The sequence below is a fragment of the Anopheles stephensi genome, chromosome 3, assembly GCF_013141755.1.
Source record: "Anopheles stephensi strain Indian chromosome 3, UCI_ANSTEP_V1.0, whole genome shotgun sequence".
NCBI classification, from domain to species: Eukaryota; Metazoa; Arthropoda; class Insecta; order Diptera; family Culicidae; genus Anopheles; species Anopheles stephensi.
The window spans coordinates 38,494,064-38,513,790 of record NC_050203.1 but is presented as its reverse complement, the minus strand read 5'-3'; the positions used below and the strand labels follow the sequence as shown (position 1 = coordinate 38,513,790).

General features: G+C 40.2%; 1 protein-coding gene across 6 annotated transcripts in view; it reads right to left on the bottom strand.

Moving 5' to 3' along the window:
• Positions 1–3,088: 3,088 nt before the first annotated feature.
• The window catches only part of LOC118511865 (poly(rC)-binding protein 3), a 143,637-nt gene continuing 126,998 nt past the window's right edge, over positions 3,089–19,727 (bottom strand). For 3 of the 6 annotated variants that reach the window (XM_036055461.1, XM_036055462.1, XM_036055460.1), the window contains one exon: positions 3,692–17,985. In XM_036055461.1, the coding sequence (XP_035911354.1) occupies positions 17,712–17,985 (274 nt within the window). In that variant the 3' untranslated portion in view covers positions 3,692–17,711. Of the gene's footprint in view, positions 18,097–19,727 lie in introns of all 6 variants that reach the window. The other 3 variants (XM_036055463.1, XM_036055465.1, XM_036055464.1) reach the window with 2 other exon arrangements.

Sequence of the window (19,727 nt, the reverse complement as noted above, 5' to 3'; positions counted from 1 at the left end):
TGGATATGCTGAGCATTCAGCTGACCGATCTGATCAGTGAGGTACATAGAGTGTTTAAGCTTAGAAAATTCGTTGAGAAAATCCATATTAAGCCACACGCCATGATCCTCCGGTTCGTGAAGATTACTCACCGAACAGACCAGATATGGTTAACGTGGTAGGTGAAAGCGTCTGCCTATCAAAACTCCCGGCATTTATGGGCTAGACGTATCAAGCGTGCCCTTACGTGCTAGGTCGTCCGGTGTCGTTCGCACGACATGGCGTGACATTAGTTGGTGAAGCGATTTTTTAAACCGTATCGCCAATGCTTATAACAATGTTTATAACAATAACGCCGGGATTTACCGCCGGGAGACCGAAATCGGAGAGCTGGACGGTACACTGCATCACGAATGTATTACAATGACGTGCAATCTATCGTCCTGTACAACATGTATGTAATTATTTACGTTTAGCCGAATCGAGCATACGGAACGGAACTCATCCGGCCTCCCTGGCACTGTGCGCTACAATAGTATTTCCTGCTTCCACATTACCTGATATGGGTGAACTTTTCGCCACACGGTTTGAAGATAGTTTTGTTCCGGACAGCAGTGATCCCGGTGCAGTCTCAAGTCCGCTGAGTAATACGCTCGCCGCTGCATTTCATGCCTTGCTACCGGCCATTAACGCTACATCAGTCGGCCGCTTTAAGCCATCGTGCACTTCGTTGCTCCTTGGCATTCCAGCCACGATCCTCAAGCAGTGCGCCCCGACAATCGCTCCTGTGTTGGCAAAAATATTGAATGCATCAGTACGCTCAGGTATTCTCCTGGAAAGTATCTCAACTAACACTTTTACCTGTGTGCCGTGATTGAGCTACTGGTTCATGAGCCCCTACTTGCCTCTGCACGCAACTACATTAGTGTTAATCAACCCTAATGTGCCCAGAAGGTCCACAACGACGAACCTAGTGCAGATCGTAAGCAATTGCAACAAATCATTCCAGCTTCCAGGTTGATGCTATCTAAACGGACATTAAAGCAGTCTTCGATACTGTGACCGTTCTACTTGCCAAACTCGATAGACTAGGCATACCAACTGCCTTCGTGATATGGCTGGGATCGTGCCTGGTCGGTCGTTCCTACGCGGTAAGGCTGGGCTCTTGCATTTCAAGATCGCTCCGTGCATGCTCCGGCATTCCTCAGGGTAGTAATCTTGGGCCGTTGCTGTTCGTTTCTGATGACAACTTGCTGTTATACGCCGACGATGCAAAAATTTTCCGGAAAACCCCTACGCCAGAGGACTCTTAAACTATGAATTAAACGGACAAATCCGGCCCAAGTCCATTCAACGTAGAGCTACGCGCTTCGCCCTATGTAACATTTATGTTCGCCGTTACTGCCGACCGGGTTAATCAGTTCGTCGGTTTTAATTAAATAACTAAATAAATCAATCAGAAATTTTGTGCTCGTTGGTACAGGATGTCCCAGAGTGTTTTGACGGTATCAGACAAATGTTTGTATTCGTCTCGACAAATATATGTATATATTTTTGTTTTTCGTGGCAAAGCTTTTCCAGCTTTTTCCAAATACATTCGAACAAGGTATTGAGGGAAAAAAACCGTCAGAATTTGGCGCAAATCGTTGATTTAAATTCTTTGTAAAGAAACAATATCTTGGAAACCACAAATCATGTGGAAAATATTTGTAAACGTCTGAACAAAAAATCTAGGGATAAACCCTTAATCAACTGATTAAATGTCACCTTGTTTCAAACTTGTATGACGCCTTTTTTATGACCTGTGACACTCAGCCATCATAGGGAGATGGCAAAGATTTAACTAAAATTAAAGGTCATCGGCAGAAATACAGAGAAAAGAAGAGCCCTGTTGCCGAAGTCCCATTCTTACCGTTCGTAAATAGCAAGGATTGATTAATTGGTTAGGAAACTCGTATCAGTAAGTTTAGTAAGTCTTTATATGGCCGGCATGATTCTGCAGATCGTTCAATCAAAAAGAAGAAGTTATAAGTTCTATACATAAGTTTTGATGGTTTTTATACATGTGTCGTTTCCTTAAAAAAAAATCATGAGGAACGGCCGTAATGCTTACTTGAAAAAATTATTTTGTAAAATCTGACAACACTGTTATTAAGAATTATCATCTTCAGGGTTAGTTAGTCATTTCATCAAGTATTATCCGCCTGGTTGCAAAATGAATACGGTTTTTGTGGGGAATTCTCCTTCATTACTTTGTGATGAAAACTTCGTCCACTGAGACCTATCTTATGATGGGATAATATTATGGCGATCACGCTTCATCGGAGAGAACGTGGCAGAGGTGGTTTCAACGGTTTATAAGTGGCAGTTTTAGTATGGCAAACAAAGAAAGCTCCGAACGGCCATCGACTTACGAAGATTTAGAACTGAAGACAACACTTGATGAAGACTCGACCCAAACACACACTCAGCAGACAAATACGTTGCGTGTTACTCTGCCAGCCATCAGTCAGCGTTAAAAAGCCATGAGACATGATCCGGAAGACAGGGCATTGGGTGCCACATGAGCTAAAGCCCCGTGACATAAGAGCGCCTGTGAGCAACTGCTCCCAACAACAGCTTAACCGCAAGGGGTTTGTTTTTTGCACCGGATTGTTACTGGCGACGAAAAGTGGATTTATTACGACAACCCAAAACGTCAAGCAACGTACCCGGTTACCCGGACATGCTTCCTCCTTGAGACCCATGCAGATCATTCATGATGCCTAAAAAATCTGCCCAAAAGATGGGAAAAGGGTGTACCTATCGGCCTATTGGAACTCTGTAAAAAACCGTCAAAACTTTTTTATAGACCTGACAGTTGATTAAAATCATTAACAAGACGGATAATCTTAAATATCCTTAAATATTAGGTTAAAATGCATAATTTATATTAAACCTGCGGTGCTGAAAAGACTCCTGAGAGTAATCCACGACTTATTACAAATATTAATCAAAGTATCAAAGCTGCCGATTATACTGTTTGGTAACATTCTCCTGACGTGTCCAACACAACCTATTCTGAAAGATTTCGGATGGTTGGTTAGCCAAATCAAACAACGTCAGTGGTTTTTTTTATGTTTCCTTCCTTTATTAAGTGCGTTTTCCATAGTTCTGTATGTGTTCTTCTTTAGATGATGAATTAATGTGTTTCTGCCGTTCTGCACCTGCATCTTCTCTCGTCTGTTCTCAACTGTTTAGTTGCTGCATTTCAACGTAACTCTCTTAACGATACACAATGATTTGTCTATTTGTTTGCCGGTTTTTTCCTGTGTGTGTATGTGTTTTCTTTTACGTTTCACTAGTAAACCGCTCTAGGTTTATCGCTTTATGTTTTCTTCTTCTTCGACAAATTTCGACAATCGAATCGAATGCTTCTGCTCTGCACAATGCTGTGTACAAAAAAGCGTCTGTCCTCTGCATTTGTTTAATCGGGCTGTCGGTCTGTCTGTACAATGACGGTGTGACACGTGGCATTGGCGCCACACTAAAACTGGCAGGGCAATGGGGGCGGCACAGAGGCTTTCCGCTGCGGGATCGTCGAATGGGATCGGCAATATTATCTGTATACAAAATAGAAATATATTTCATACAAACATGTGCTCAATTACGCGTCAAACGTCAAACCATTGCCCATTGTTGCTTCCGGCCATTTGTTTCCGGTTAGTGTCCTTTTTTTTCTTTTGTTTATCTTCTGCTGGTATGTTGTGAAATTTGTGTTTATGTTTTAAGGTTTTTTTGCTACAACATCCTCGCTACTCCAAACACACTCGTTCGCACGTGAAGCACTTGGATTGACGAAGTGGATGACAGTTTTCCCCTCACTGGTGAGCTGTTAAACATATGCGGTCCACCTTATGCTTCACTATAGACACATGGGGAACAAGCTTTTCGTCGGTATATTGTTCTGGCTTTTTGTTTAAGTTCTCTTCCACAGGTTGGAAACAAGGAAGAGTATTTTTGCTTTTGCCGAACGTAAAACTTTGAATTTCTTTCCGTTACGCCCGAACAACGGATGCTAACCCTGTCTACTGATGGCGTCCTTCGAGCTGTCAGATCGATCTGTCATTTTTGTATCTTAGTAAGCGGGCAGCTTCTACTTGCCCTAACCCTACTAAATGCACACCTCGACCACGCCCCCCTCGTTTGTTTGGTCTACTTCGATCTCTACTTCGGTGTGGATTTCCATTGCTTCGCGTTCGTGTGTGTGCTTACAAACGTCTGGTTGTGCCTTGTTTAATTTACTACTTGTTTTAAGCTTTGTTTTTACTACCGCAACTTCATCGTATGCAAACTGTGTGTAAGTGTGTGTGTGTTTTGTTTTTTTTTCCTCTTGTTGTATTAAAAAAGAAGCTCTATTTGTATGATTGCCATGCATTCCTAATTTCATTTTCATTACGACACTAAATTTTACGTTCCTTCCGCCCTGCTCCAGCTTGTTTTGCTTGCTTACAATGTGATTTACCCATTTTACTACAACTACTCGCGTTTTGTTTTGTTTTTGCTTATTACTTTTTTGTCTTGCTTAAACCATTTTTCCCTTTCTCTGGTTTTTTGCCGGTAATTATTACAACAAAACGGGGGCTTTTTCCCCAATTTTTCCCCAGCTCGCTCTCTCTCTCGCTCTCTCTCTCTCTCTCTCTTTGACTCATTTGTTTTCAACCAATCGTTCGAAAAAGCCAAACCCAAAACGTAGAACGGCGCGCAGAGGATGGGTTTCTATGCTCTCAGTTCCTTTTTTGCAATAATCAGGCGGGTGGTGGGTGGCGGAATTCGGGGTTTCTCTGTGTGGTATCTCATGTTTTGCTGTTAACACCATGTACGGAAGATTTAGTTTGAAATGTTGTGTTCGATAATACTTTCACATGCAAAATCTGATGGCAAGTGTGTGTGTGTGAGTGTGGTGCTTTACTATTACATCGATTGATAGAACGATCTTTGAATCACTCAAAAAGACACACACACACGCACACATTGAGAAGAAGCAAATCACATTTAAGAAATGGGTTCTTCCCTCATTGTTCCTTATCACGATATTTTTTTTTCTTTCTTACTTTATCCACCCAACAAACGATGAGTAGCTGCGCTCAACGATCGATTTCTTCTCTTTGATAAAGTGCAAATTGGATATCTTTCAATAGGTGCATTTCAATCTGTGGTCGCAAAAATCACTCTTTTAAAAATGTATTCCTTTGTAAATGCAAACTTTATTTTCCCACCAATTTTTGTGTGCCACACACGGTTAGTGCACAAAACCACATGCAGAATGTTCATCTTTAGCTAATAAGATTGAATTGAATAACGTGCACCGGGGCGGTTCTTCACCCTCGATAACAGCAAACCCTCAGCAACGGGACAAAAACGGGAAGCACACACACACACAGTTGGTGTGCAGTAAAGAATTTTAAACAACGTTTACGTATCTTGCAAGTGCACAAAAGTGTTGCGAAGGTGTAAATGTGTGGGCAAAATTGCATTAAAAATTTCCATCCAGAGGTGCAGAAAATTTTGAATTTTAAAATCCTCGTTCTTCGGCTCACATTCTGGAATTGATCGTTCCATTTGATGTGTTTGTAATGCTGTATATGTATGTGTAAGTGTGTTTTAACTGTACGGGAAAGAGCAAATAGTGTATGTCCTTTGCGTGCGCTTGTGTCTTGACGATAGATATGTTGTGTTATCCTTCTTATAACCTATAAAAGAGCTTTAGCTTATTCCAGCGGTACACAACGGTTATTAAGTGGCAATAATGTGGGTGTGTGTGTGTTTGCGTGTATATATATAATATATATTGAATATCTTTTATGTTTCCAGCAAATAGAAAAAACTTGGGCAAAACTTGGCACAACTTTCACATTATGAAAAATTCCTGTATTCCGGTTTATGTTGGTTGTTTCCTTCCTTTTTTTTGGTTTGTTCGGTATGCTTTCCTCCATCTCGTTTACTCCTTTATATATCGTTCGTTTGCCTTTTGTATGTTTTCGGTATTTTTTTTTGTCGTAGTGATTATGTGTGATTTTGAATTTTTTCTTCACTCCTGTAAACAACAAATTGGCTTCAAAAAGTGTGTGTGTGTGCGCGCGGTGGACCTTGCAATTTGCCTGGGAAGATGCCGTGAGAAGGTTCCACAGGTAGGGGCAGAATGGTTCAATTTACTTGCAACATAATGTTTCGAGTTCAGCTTCAGCTTCTCCTGCCTGCCTTTACCGTTGCTATTATCCGAGAGCGTTCATCGTTCACCGGCCCCCTTTTTCGTCGGTCGTTTCTACTCTACTCTGCTCCGCTAGTAGTTTGGCTAAGAATATGCATGTGTATAAAAAAACTACAGTTTTTTTCCCGCTAGTGTACGTTTTATCATTTGTTGCTCCGTGTTGTCTTGTATGTGTAATATGTATGCTTTTCGCCGTTAAGCGCTTTCATTTTACTTCTTTTAGCTACATTTTCTAATTCTTCTCACTTTCAGTCCCTAGTTGACTGTTTGGCAAAGTGTTTGCTTATGTTTTTTGTTTGTTCATGTTATTGTTTTCTTTCTTGCCTTTCTCTGGGAGTGTCTGTCGTTTGCAGCACTTTTTCTTTATTTTTCTTTCTTCCAAGCATTTTCCGTAACTTGTTTTCCTTCCTCCTTTAGTCACATCGTCGTGGATGTGCCCATCCTGTCCGTCCGTCTTCCCAATCTGCTGAGCAGCTACTTCAGGTCTATGTTTTGTTGCACTGATTTGCATATATATAATTTTGTTATTTTTTGTTTTGTTTTTTTTTTTCTTCTGTTATAGATTTGTATATTGTGTATATATTCAATTTCTATATGTAGATATATATTTAATTTATCATTTTCACTAAACGACTCACACACCTTTTTGCCGATTTACACGCGCAACTCAGCAAATCTCTACCCCTTCCTTCTTACACACACACACACTCAAATTGGTTTTGGCACCAGCAGAATCTTCTTCATCCCCGTTTAATTGCCCTAAACTGTATATGATAAGTATAAAACATTTCAATTAAATGTAAAGCTTCTTTTTTATATCTCTCTTGTGTTTTTCTGCTCTTCTCTCTCCTCTCTCGCTCTCTCTCTCTTTCTCTTTGTTTGTTTGTTGTTATTTGTTGTAAATTATGACAAGACTCAGTAAGAATACATCGAGATCGTCTCAAAATACTTCTTCTCCCCCCTCCCTTCTTGCTTTACCTTTTTGTTTTTCTTTTTTCCCCATTCCTTTTGTCTTGTCCTGTATATACGTGTTGTTTGCGGTTTTTTTGCGTCTCATTGATTGTTTTTTCTTTTTACAAATTTGCACTAGCTGTGTGTGTTTTGGTTGTACAGTCGTAAAACACAGGTTGTTTGCTTTTTTTTAAACAATCATTTTTCGTCTTTTTTAAACTTAACTCTTCCCGGTTCTTATACTCCATATCCGCTTGCTTTAGAAAGTATACAATTTATGCTCTCACAAAAAAGGGGGGAAAATGAGGGATTGAGAAACAATCAAATGGGGAAACGATCGTCTTATGGTAAACAATGTAAGAAAATTTGAAACTTGTACCTGTCGTTGCAGTTGTGTTCCATTATTGATAATTGCAATTGCTTTGTCTGTTGAAACCTCGTTTTTGTTTTTGCTTTGTTGTTGCCTATATCATCATTTGAGTTGTCGCAGTTGGTCACACACGCATGCTTCTTTTATTTTGCGCTGCAAGAAAATTTAAAATTAAAAATAAATTTGTAAAGAAGCTGAAAAAAGGGGTGAAATAATTTTAAAACAAGAAATAAAAATACACAACACCAACAATTCAATTGAAAAGTCTTTTATTGTGAAGTGAAATAGACAAAACATAATAAAGATATTACCGCGAGCGAATAAAGAGCACACAATGGTGGAAGAAAAAAACAAAACTCAGTCCGACGAAGAGAAAGAAGAACAAACGAACTTATTCAAGCAAACACAGATAAAAAGGAAACTCGTGAAAAGTGTATGTGTGTGGTGCTCGTCGCCTTAAGCCACTCTTCTTACAGTTTAAAACACTTTTACACTTAGCAACGGTCTTATGATTAATCTAACTAAGAAGGTATAAGAAGCGATGGGAAAAAGCGTGTGTTGTCGCAATTTATTAAAAGGGCGTTAATAAAATTTTGAAATTAAATCAGTCTCAATTGCTCGTGTAAAATTGATCGTAAGGGTCGAGATGGTGATGATTGGTTTGTATTGTTGTTAAATGTGTTTAAAGTTTTATAATCATTCAAATTTAACAATCAGCGTGTGAGTGTGCCTGAGGAGATCTTTTGTTGAATTGGATTCGTATCCGATGTCCGATTCGAAGGTGTTAGTTTGTTAGTTGATCAAACAGCTAAACTGAGCAATACGTCCAGGTCGTTTCAAACACAGAACAGAACAAAGCTCTCTATCTGGATGATTGAAGGGTTCATTATGTTCAATAAGCTTCGCACATGAATTGCTTTTTTGTTTTCTTATCAACATATACAGCAAGTAATGAGAAACCAAATAAGTAAAAACAATGCCAACAATGCGCTTTCTGCTGTACTTTTCGCTTATTTCTTTGCAATTTCTTTCCCAGTGTGAACTAACACTAACTAGTAACACTATAAATTGAAACGAAAATATGTCCTCTCACTTGTAAAGCACTTTTCTCCCGAAAGCAAGAGTTATGCTTTTGTTCGCATTTATTTGTATTGTTCTCATCTGCGTTCTTTCTTGTTCTACTTTTCTGGTGGAATTTTTGCAGTCGTCTTTTCCGTTAAATTTGTGTCTTTTGAAACACATTTAATTGAATGTAAAAAAAAGAATTAATAGTTTTACTTAGTTCCTAATTCCAAATTTGGCACAAGTTGCCGAAAAGGAAAACCAAAACCAATTCAAATGACTCACGGATTCCAATGCAGAAAAGCTGATCATTTTCAGACCACGACAACAAAAAACGGCAGGATAAGGACACCACACGCTGATCGGAGAACAGGTGCGGGGGAAGTAATCCTGCGATCAACCAATATAAGATAGTTTGTGTTAGTATGGTTCGCGATCACTATGTATTATTTTCAGCCATTTGTAAGGTGATCTATCCTTGTTATCGATCGATCTTCATGCCGTTGTTAGGGTAGCACGTTAGTTAGATAGTCAGTCCTCACTACGGGGGAACGGTCCAGATGGGCTTTGAATCCCGGTCCTGCTCGATCCTACCGATCGATCCTTTAGCTCTAACTGTCTATGAGTTTGGATGATGTGTTCGGCAGCTAATACCTACCAAAAAAGGGATGGTTTTGTTCTTTATTATTACATTTGGGTCTCTATACACTCGTCTAAATGAGTGAATTTGTCGTTCACTGGGAAACAGGGAATCTAGCCCTCTAGCGTCTGGTTGCATCACTTGGAAGTGGGATACACGACGTGGTGGGTAAGCATGATCACGTGCCAAGCTTAGTAATGTTAAGCAGAGATTAAAAACACTGGACTAAACCAACTAAGCTAAACGAGAACGTGTAGTAAGTAAGCAAGCAAGCAAGATTCTGTTTGCTGTTAGAACGAACTATAGATATACACATAAAGGGACGTGGTTTAGATATCTGCTCGCGTCGTCGTCTTCGTTTCTTCGTGGTTGTGGTGGTGGTGGTGGTGGTTGTTGTTGTTCTTTGCGTGCTATACACAAACGCACATGCACACACACACACACACAACACGAGCCGATGTTTTTGGTTTTACAATATCCGTAGTAGATAGTAGAGTTGGTGGAGTTGGTGTGTGTGTTTGTGGGTGTGTGTGTGTTTGTAGGTGTGATTGCACAGCTGCACCGTTGGGCCATAGTTGGGTTGTTTTTGTAACGATGGAAATGTTCGCTTTGCAGGTTTAAATTTGGGGAAATGGAACTATCTGTCTATGCCAGCTGTACTTGTTTTCTGGGTTTTTATCCTTTCTCTTGGCGGTGCTTCAGGCAATGGAAGATGAAGAAGGTAGAACCTTATACCGCATTTAGCAAAGAAGCTTCATCATAGGTGCTTGATAGCAGAAGCTCAGAGGAGAAATTAACGGTGTGCGATGTCACACTCAAAGGAAAAAAAACCACATCAAGCCTTTAAAAATGTAGATTTTTTCCTTAAAAATTGCTTTCCACTTGCAATGCAAGTATAAAAGTAAAAACGAACTCTTCCAATGCGCACTTTTCTAACCTGTTAGTGTTAGATTCAGCTTGATGTGTGTTGCCCTTTCGTCTCCGTTTTTTTTTTAGTTACACTTTTCCTTCTGCTTTTCATCCTTTTACCCTTCTTCACCCTCCACTTATCGTCCCCTATTCAGTTCCCGCTAAGCGTTACACCACATTTCTTATTTTTTGCCTTTGTATTTGTATTTGTGTGTGTGTGTGTGTGTTTTTTGCATCAATTTTTCCATCATCGGTGAGTGTGTATGTGTGTGTTTCTTGTTTGTTTGTTTGTTTCTTTGCAACGCTTCACTGTTTTTCTTTTTTGTTTCGTCTTTCGCCTTGTTTACATCTACCACTAAAATCACAGCCCTTTATGCGTTCTTAGTGAAAAAACGAAAGCAATGTACAAAATTCATCACATATATCACTTATAATCATCATCATCATCATCATCGTGTGTTGTCTTTGTAAGTAAGTGTGCTTGTCCCAATGTGGTTGTGTTGTTTGCATGCTGTAAATGTATGTTTGTGTGCGAGATAGTAAAATAAAGTGTGCTTAAATGTCATCTAGCTACATGCTGTTTGCAAATCTTTGAAGTAATATAAAAAAAAATTAAAGAAAATGAAATAAAAAAGATCAGAATGCCCAATAGCATTCTCCATCAGATTTAAGACACTTCAAATCCATAAATTGTTGAACAGAGAATCCTATCCCGGGGGGATCAGTTCATCCAGTTTGGGGAAATTTTCAATCGTATTGTGGAATTTTATAACTTGTTATAGTATAGTTTCACATTTTCAAACATCCCGGACCATCTTCTGTGAGCCAATCCATCCGATACAAGTCGAATCCAGATCCTGGTATACGGTGATGACACAGACATCATTGGTTTGAAGCTCTCCTATCTAGCAGAAGCTTAGCCAAGAACCGAACAAGCGGCACATTATCTCTTGTAGCTTAACGAAGCACTCACTAAAATGATGGCGATCCTAAGCAAACTTGCTTGTAAATATAATTCTACACAGGGGACATGCACAGATAGATGATCGTACCTTTCTGCAGTCGTTCAAAACGTTACCTTCTTCTTCTTCTTCCTTGGCACTATATCCTCGAGAGGTGTCGGCCTGCCTTTTCTGGCTTTCTGTGACTTGATATTACCCATAGAAGGGTAGACAAGCTCTGCTATAGAGATGCCGTCTAGAAAAGGTTTATACCCCGGTCCTGCCGTGTAAAGACCGGCATTGTCTTCGCCTCGGCCACCGGATCGCCCCTGTACAACAGTCAGCTGTTGTTGAGATACACGCAAGGATACTGGCTGCCAATCGGCCATATTAGAATATTTATCCCCAGTCTCAGTCCTCATACAAGCCTCTGAGACGAGGCCAAAACTGACAAATCCTTTTAGTCTTACAATGACGAGCTGCAGCGAATTGGACTCACCAGACTCCGGTGGGCGGGACATGTCATGAGAATGGTACCGGACGACCCAGGCTGCAAAGTCGTTTTAAGCCGTCACCATGGGCAGCAGAGCTTGGTAGACATAAATTGAGTTGAAGTGACGAGGTTTAATCGTCAGAAATGCCAGTATATTAGATCGACAACAGATTGTAGCTTCTGATGAGAGAATAAGTAGTTAGCTAGGAGAGCAGTCTGTAAACCACATCACTTTGCTTGCATAAACTGAATGAAACGTTCCCCTTACGTGGATCAAATCCTTGTACCTATATAACCTATATAATTAAACAAAATTCTTAAAAGAGAATTGAAATCTAAACCATGCACGTTTAATGCTGTTGTCCACACAGTGTGTTGTCTAAGCTATCCTTCCCAGGGCGCTGTGTCCCTCCCGTTAGTCAGTTGTTGTGTTTTCATAAGTGTAATGCAACGTATGGTTTTGATGATTTTCATGAAATGTTCTTTGGTTATTGATCCCTTAGTCGATTACTTTAACACTTTATTGTTGCCCTTTATACGGTGTGCGTGTGTGTTTTGCCTTCTTTTGAGTAAAAATAATCAAAAAAGGCGCGCACACACACATATACTGCTGTCGCTCTCTACATCATCCTGCTTCTCAACGGCGTTTAAACCGCTTGCGACTATTCGGCTACTAGTTGCCGCTTGCACTACACACCAATCTGTCTGCCACCAGATGGATGTCCTGCGTGTAGACAATAATCAGCTGCTTTCATTGTTTCACTTTTTTGCTAAATGTTTTTTTTTGTATTTACTTTCTGTGTACATAAACCTGACACCACAGCTCAGCATCTACTATTGCTTCCCTAATGTTACAAACGGGCGCGCGTGCTCGGTTGTCGGTCTGCAAGAGCTTACGCACAATTGTGTTACCTTAATTTAACGTTCACTAATCCTAACATGTAGATTTGGGTTTGCCCCTTTTTTTTCGCTTGCTTTCTGTTGTACCAGTAGGGTTCCAGTTACCAAATTGTCTAGTGTGTTGTCTTGCTTTTCTTGTTTCAAGGTTCAATACTACTATTCGATCGATTACTATTCTGAAGACACACACGCACACAGTAAAACACACATACATCTATATCAACAGTTGTTATGATTTTTTTTTAAAGTATGAGAACTCGATATGAAAACGATTGTGTCGTGTGCTTGTGTGTCTGTGTCATTCTGCCTTAACAATCTTCCAATCCAACCTGCCTAATCTCGGTTTCCGCAAACTATTGCTTTAAGGGTCTAAAGATTAGTTTTGCTTATTTTACTGTCCATTTTGTGTGTGTGCGTGTCGCGAAAGCATTATCAGCATCAATCCTCTACAACTACATCACACACGTACACACGCACGGCAGGGTTGGTACTCAAACAACCAGGCGCCTCCATTAAGCAGCGCCGATTCCGCTCCTTCTACCGCGTCACATGCTCTATCGCGCTATTGTTTCAAAGTCACATCCTCTTCCGAATCTTCCGGTTCTTCGGAAGGAAGTAAAGCTCTTGATATTGATTGACATGATTTGGTGCCACTCGCCGCGACACCTTCTTCTCGCGTGCCTTTCGGGCTGCCACGTGACACAGATCGCTGCTGCTGTGGACTTACTCGACGATCGCGGTATGCATTTGATCGCTTATTACAAAATGATTAGGGGTTAGGAGGTGGAATTTCAGATAATTATTCTAACCAGATCCAGAAATGTAAATGGATGTTCTTTTTTAGCTTTTAACTTTGACTGCCTGTGCTGCTGCTTGTACGGTGCATATCATATACATATCTGTGTCTTTGCGATTGTGAGAATCTGTTTGTTTTTGCTACAAGTGGATATACAAAACTGGTGCATATTAAACAACAAACAGTAGGGAAACTTGCTGCTCGTTCGCTTGCTCTTTCCCACGCTCAATCTGTGTGCTGCATCATATTGCTTTTCGATTAAATTCTTCCGGTCGGATAAGTCAGATGGTGGAGAAGAAACTCGGTTTCGCTCCCACTGCGTTCTCCTGTTCTTCTGTAAGCCGTCTCAAACAAGGTTGAGGGGGGAATAAAAACGTAAAATGGCTGCTCACACCACCAGGGCTAGTGGTCGATTAGTAAGCAAATATGTAACCGTTTTTTTTTGCTAAAAGCTCGCTACACTTCACTCTTCTACTCCAACAATTGAGACTTAATGTACAAACATAAATGAGCTAAACTATTGCTAGCTACGAATGAACGTATGATTTTATCATTACTACTTCACAAGAAACAAATGCACAAAAGTATATTTCAACTCGATCCTTAGGGTCTCACACTCCGTGTAAGAGAGCCTGCCGTCCAAGCTCCGGAGAGAGTAGCCGACTATCATTCTCGAGTGTCCTTTTCGTGATATTCTTTTTTTGTTGCGTATCATTATTCGAGTTGATATGATATGTGAAAGGGAGAAGAATTAGAAAAAAAGAGGTGGAAAACATAATGCGATGGTCTAAAATCTGGAAACAGTCGAAACATCGTCGGATAATACGGTGGATATGATGGAGATATGACATGGTAGCAGATGCATTTCTTTTCTGTTTAATTACTTTACGTGTAAAGTTTTATTATTGTTGCTTCATTTGTCTGTATGTATGTGTGTGTTTGTGTGTGTGTGTGTGTACAAAGATTATAAAATAAGTCGTCGCTTGTTGTTTGCTTTGCACACGCTGGGTTTTACACAATTGACAAACGAACGATATGGATACGGGTGTTCTCCCCCGGCCTATGTAAATGATTTCTCTGCCCCCGTGCGCCCGTCCCTGTGTGAATTGAGCCCCCGCGTGTATCTTGTTTACTATATATATCTATATATATATATGTATATGATTATATAAATGGTTATTACAAGGCATAAGACTTCTAAGTGTTTTAGATTACAACATTAAATAAATTCGTTCACTACTACTCTTGAGCCATTGATCGTGGGAAGTGGGAAGAGGGGGGGGGGCATGATAGAGGGAAAAAGGGTGCGCGTGCAAACACATTAGTATAAATTGTTCCTTTTTTTGTTTTTGCTTTGTTTTTTGTTTATAATTTTAATCTAGTCCAACACTAATATTAAATACGCGGCGTGCCCACTTTCGCTTTTTCCCCCATGCACGTGCGTTTAATGTGTGTGTGTGTGCGTCCCACACATACATACACACATACGCATGGAGGGACACAGGTCACGTTATCTCCTTTGTAACAGCAGTGTTTGCTTTCTTTCCCGCATGCCACCACGCAGGTACAAGACAACCCACCCCGCCAGCTTGAGAGAGAGAGAGAGAGTGAGTGTGTAGTAACACCGTAATTGTTTTTAACCCTGTTTTCCAGACATCGAAAATTCGACAGGTGCCGGCCCTGATTGATTGTGTGATCATTTCATTCGTTCGCTATTTCGCTTGCTTTTCTACTACAGCATTCGGAGCATCATTTTGCTTTGCCCGCCCTATTATTACTCTAAAGACTGGGGGATTCTATGTTGCTTTTTTTCTAGTTGCGCTCCCCCAATCTATCATCGGGAAATAACATTGCCCTTTTTGTCTAGCGAATTAAGCGAAATTGGTCTAAGGTAAGAAGCGCAAGGATCCTCATCAAACAAAACAAGTACGGTAATGTCTTTTCATCGGTCAAATATTAGCATATCGCTCGGGATAAGGTTCGAATTTCGAATGCATACGGAACACTGCGCGCTATGCTGTTGTTATAGGCTTTTTGTAACAAAAATAACACAATTCCTCGAAAACAATTGGAAACCATTAAAGGAGCATTGCTAAGGACCACTGCTAAGGTGTTGGGTGTTGTATGTATGTGTGTGTGTTTGAATGGTGGAAAGGACAGGAAGGATCGATATTCCCGGATCGGAATGAATTTCAGTCGATCACCGGGGGAATCCACTTCCTTTCCTCGTGTCTCTTCTTTTTCTGCCCCCACTTCCGCTAGTTTTTTTTGTTTGTTTGTTTGTTCTAGTTTACTTTTATTTATTTTTTGGCACTTACGTTTCACTTAAGTATTTTAATTTTTAGCGGAAAAGCTTTCCTCCCTTCTCAAACACGCCTCAAAATACTATTCTCGTCCACACTGAGACACACACACACACACACAGTAGTTCTTAGATTGTGGCCACACGCACACACGCTGTACTTTGTGTTGCACACTAAACTTAAAAAAAGCACACAGTGAATGATACCAAAAACCGTGAACCTTATGCAGTAAACAAAAACTGGCGAGAGAGCATTTTGGCTTCAAACAAAGGTGTGTGTGTGTGTGTGTGTGTGTGTGTGTGTGTGTGTGTTTGTGTGAATGGCCACTCGAGAAGAAGCTTGATGTCAACCGCCTCGAGAACCTCCTCCTCTACTCAACTGAAGTAATTAATTTAGTTGGCCCATTTAATTGGCGACACACGCACGAGTGTAGCGCGCGACATCGTATGATCCTCACCGATACACCGATAAAACACACACATTAACAATCTTTGAACATTACAAATGTCTTTTTCGTCTTACACGTTATACGCTAAGAGTTTTTGTTTTGATGTTCGTATATAATATATATGTAAATGATTTAACAAATAAAAAGCACCAAAAAGCAATGCAAAAAACAGACAAAAAAGAAAACCGTACCCTAATCGAGCAATTGTTTTAAAAATTAATTTACTTAGTTGTACTACTAAACCGTTGCTTCTTCCCTTTGTTGTGTTTTTTTTTTCCTTTGCCTAATTTGCTTTGTTTTTTTCTGCTTCTGTATATTATAAGAAAACACACCTTTTTTCCGTACAGTATCCCCGAATATAATTTAAAAAAAATCAAGCCGGATGTACCTTATGCAGGACAATTGTTTGTTTTTCAAGTTGTTTCCAAGTTGGAAAATTGCACACGATATGTTCGTTTCACTTAAAAAGAAACACGATATGGGTTTTTGTTTTGCTTTTGTTTTGTCTTACCTTGCTTTCCTATTCCGAGTGCTTGCCGTTTTCCCAATCTCGTCTTCATATTCATTTCCTCCGCTTTTCTGTTCTTCTTCCTGTTGTACCGCATTTTTATGAGATTTTTACGTTTCAGAGTAAACACATCTTCTTCTCTCGTATACATTCACTATCATTTTCGCCGTGTTACAATCCCCGTGTTCATCTCGTCGCTGTTTCATGAGTATAACAACTCCCTTCGAACCTGTTACATCTTCTCAGCCGGTTGAACTAATTTTCTACGTGTGTCTTTTTCGAGATGCCATTCCTTGAAGCGAAAAAACAAACCTAAGCTTACTATACTCAACATCCCACACGAGGTGGTGACCAAAAGAGGGTAATTTTGCTACGCGTTATCAACCTTTTTGCATCGCTTTTGGGAACAAAATTTGCTTGGTGAAAATCCACACAGACCTACACAGACACGTTTGTGTCACTATTTGCCGCAACGCTAATATGCAATTCAAGCCGGTGGTGTGCATACGCTGAAATCCTGCCCTTTAACATTACACTATCTGCCCAGCAGCATAAATTTGGAGACGACCACTAAAAACAAGGAAAGAAAAAAAAACAATAAAAAGACACAAAAACAAACAAAACAATTTACAATAAAAGCAGACAAAACTTATCCCTAACCTAAATCCAACGTTCAGTATGTTCGCCGACCAATGCTAAAGATAATTGAACTATATGTACGATAAATGTGATGTATAATCTTTTTGCTCTCTCTCTCTCTCTCTCTCTCTCACGCTCGCTCTGTGTTTTCTACACACGCACACTACTTTAAGTTTCATACTAGCTTTGTTTTTGTTTGTTACAACGGCACTCACCGAAAGTTCAGATCACTTTTGCTTCAAAAACAAACGTTTAAGTGATTGTGTGAACCTTCACTTCTTCTTATTTAGCTTACGTTTCATGTTTTCTGTTTTCCCTTCTTCCTTTCTTAAGTACTACAACAAGTAGTCTTAAGTTATGTTTTCTATCATTTGCACGATCATTCCTACTCATCATCTCTCTCCTGTTGCAGTTTTGTTGTGTTGGGATGTGATGCTGTGGTTGTTGTTGTTGTTGCGCCCCAAGCTTCCGATACGATCTCTATATGTGTGTGTCCCTCTCTCTGCTCTGCTCTGTGTCTCATTACTTCCGGTCTAGATTGAGTCCGTAGCGCAGAAACGGAAAGGCAACCGCCGGACCGACCGCCGGTGTCATGCCATTGTAACCGAGCCCGGCTGCGGTGCCCGGTCCGGATGCGGCCGCTGCCGCTGCAGCTGCTGCTGCTGCCGCCGCCGCCGCCACCGCATTCCCGTTCCGCACGCTGGCTGCCGCCGCCATCCCGGAAGTTTGCATCGGTCGGAGGATGCTGGTGCTGGTGCTGCCGCTGCCATTGCTACCACCATCACCACTTCTAAAGCTGAGAGGGAGAAGAGAGCGAAAGTTTTAATGGATCGGCGCTTTGACGATGTGATTCGGGGTGATGTAGTGATAGCCCGGGATTGGCATTCCGGCAGTTTCCATCGAAATTCTGAAAGTAAACGTTTAACGGGAGCATACGTGGCGTTTTTTTTTGTTGTTGCGAAAAATAGGTGTACATTGCGTGTGTGTGTGTGAGTGGGTGAACGTTTGCGAGAGCGAGATAGTTTTGAATTTTGAATGTTCGTTTTTTTTATTAGATTGTTTCAATTGATGCAGTGGGAAGGGGAGTTTTTTTGTTGTTGTTGGAAAGAGCGATCATTATGGGGACAATTAAAAATTATAAATTTTGATAATGTAAAACAAAGCGGGACAAAACATGAGTGCACGTATTGGAAACGGAAACGGAAATAAACGGGGACAAAGGGATAAAAGAGAACATAGAAAGAAGAGAAAGAGAGAGAGAGAGAGACAGAAAGAGAGAAAGAGAAAAAGAGAAAAAATGATATATATTTTTGTATTTATATTCGTAATGTCAAATATTGCAAAATGGTGGTGTGGTGGCGCGCTTGTATAACAGACTGATCACTCAATGAAAAAATCATAGTTCATTATTAACGTGAATGAACTCGAATAGTTTTGTTTCATTTTCAAAATCAGTGTAGCAGAGAGTTCACGAGGGGAGGGTTTCCATCATGTTGTGTGAGATAGTATTAATGGTACAATTCATCGGTGTGAGAATATCTACGTCGAGCGGTAGAGAAATATAAATAAGAATTGTTCAAAAAACGGGATATACGAGCGGAACGTTCTATGTTAAAACGAATCTAGAAAAAAACACGCTGTATATAACCTCTCGTATCGAAAGGCAAGCTTATTTAGTTTATTGACTAAAGAATGAAAGACAAACACGCTATATTAGAACGAGGTGAAATTCAACAAAGTGAAGCAAAGGTCCGCGCTGATATGTTACCAACTCTAGGGACGAACGGATGATGGAATCGGGATGTTTCAAACTCAACTAAAATGAAAGCTTTGCTACTAATTGAACTCTGATGATTATAAATATTTGCGTTCTTTAAAGTAACATTGCTACAATAACCTGAAGCTCTAAGTTTCATACTTCTTATTGTTAGTTATTGCTTTACCGAAGACGAATGGAATTAAAATCGAATCGTTATATTGGCAATCAAACAGTTTTAGTGAATCTTGAGTTGTAAATTTATAGTTTAAAATTTCCTACTACAGGGGTTTCCAGGTGATAATGTAACAGCTTCAATCGTTTTTTGTAGGCTCCTTAGATTAAAAGGTAGAAAAAGCTAGTTGACATGGGAACGGCTCCAGATCCATGGGAGAATCTAATTCCTTTCACTGTGATGTTACCAGATGATATTGTAATTATAGCCAATGATATTTTCCTGCCAGCGCTAGGCTTAAATAATAAAAGGACAATAAAAGGTAGCTGAATCCCCTGTCTTCTAAAGCCGTTCCCATGTCAGCTAGCTTTGTTTACCATTTCATGTAGAGAGAGATTACAAAAAAGATCGATGCTTTTACACTATCAACTGAAAACCCTGGCATTCAGCCTGATCATGAACGTCGAACGGCAGTCGAATCGAATGGAGACATCGAATCGAACGGCAGAAAATTTGGTATCATCCAACATATTCAAATCGACGAATGTCACATCGATTTTTTGAGCTTGTTTGGTTGTCAAACTGGCTTCTGAATTGTCAAACCGGA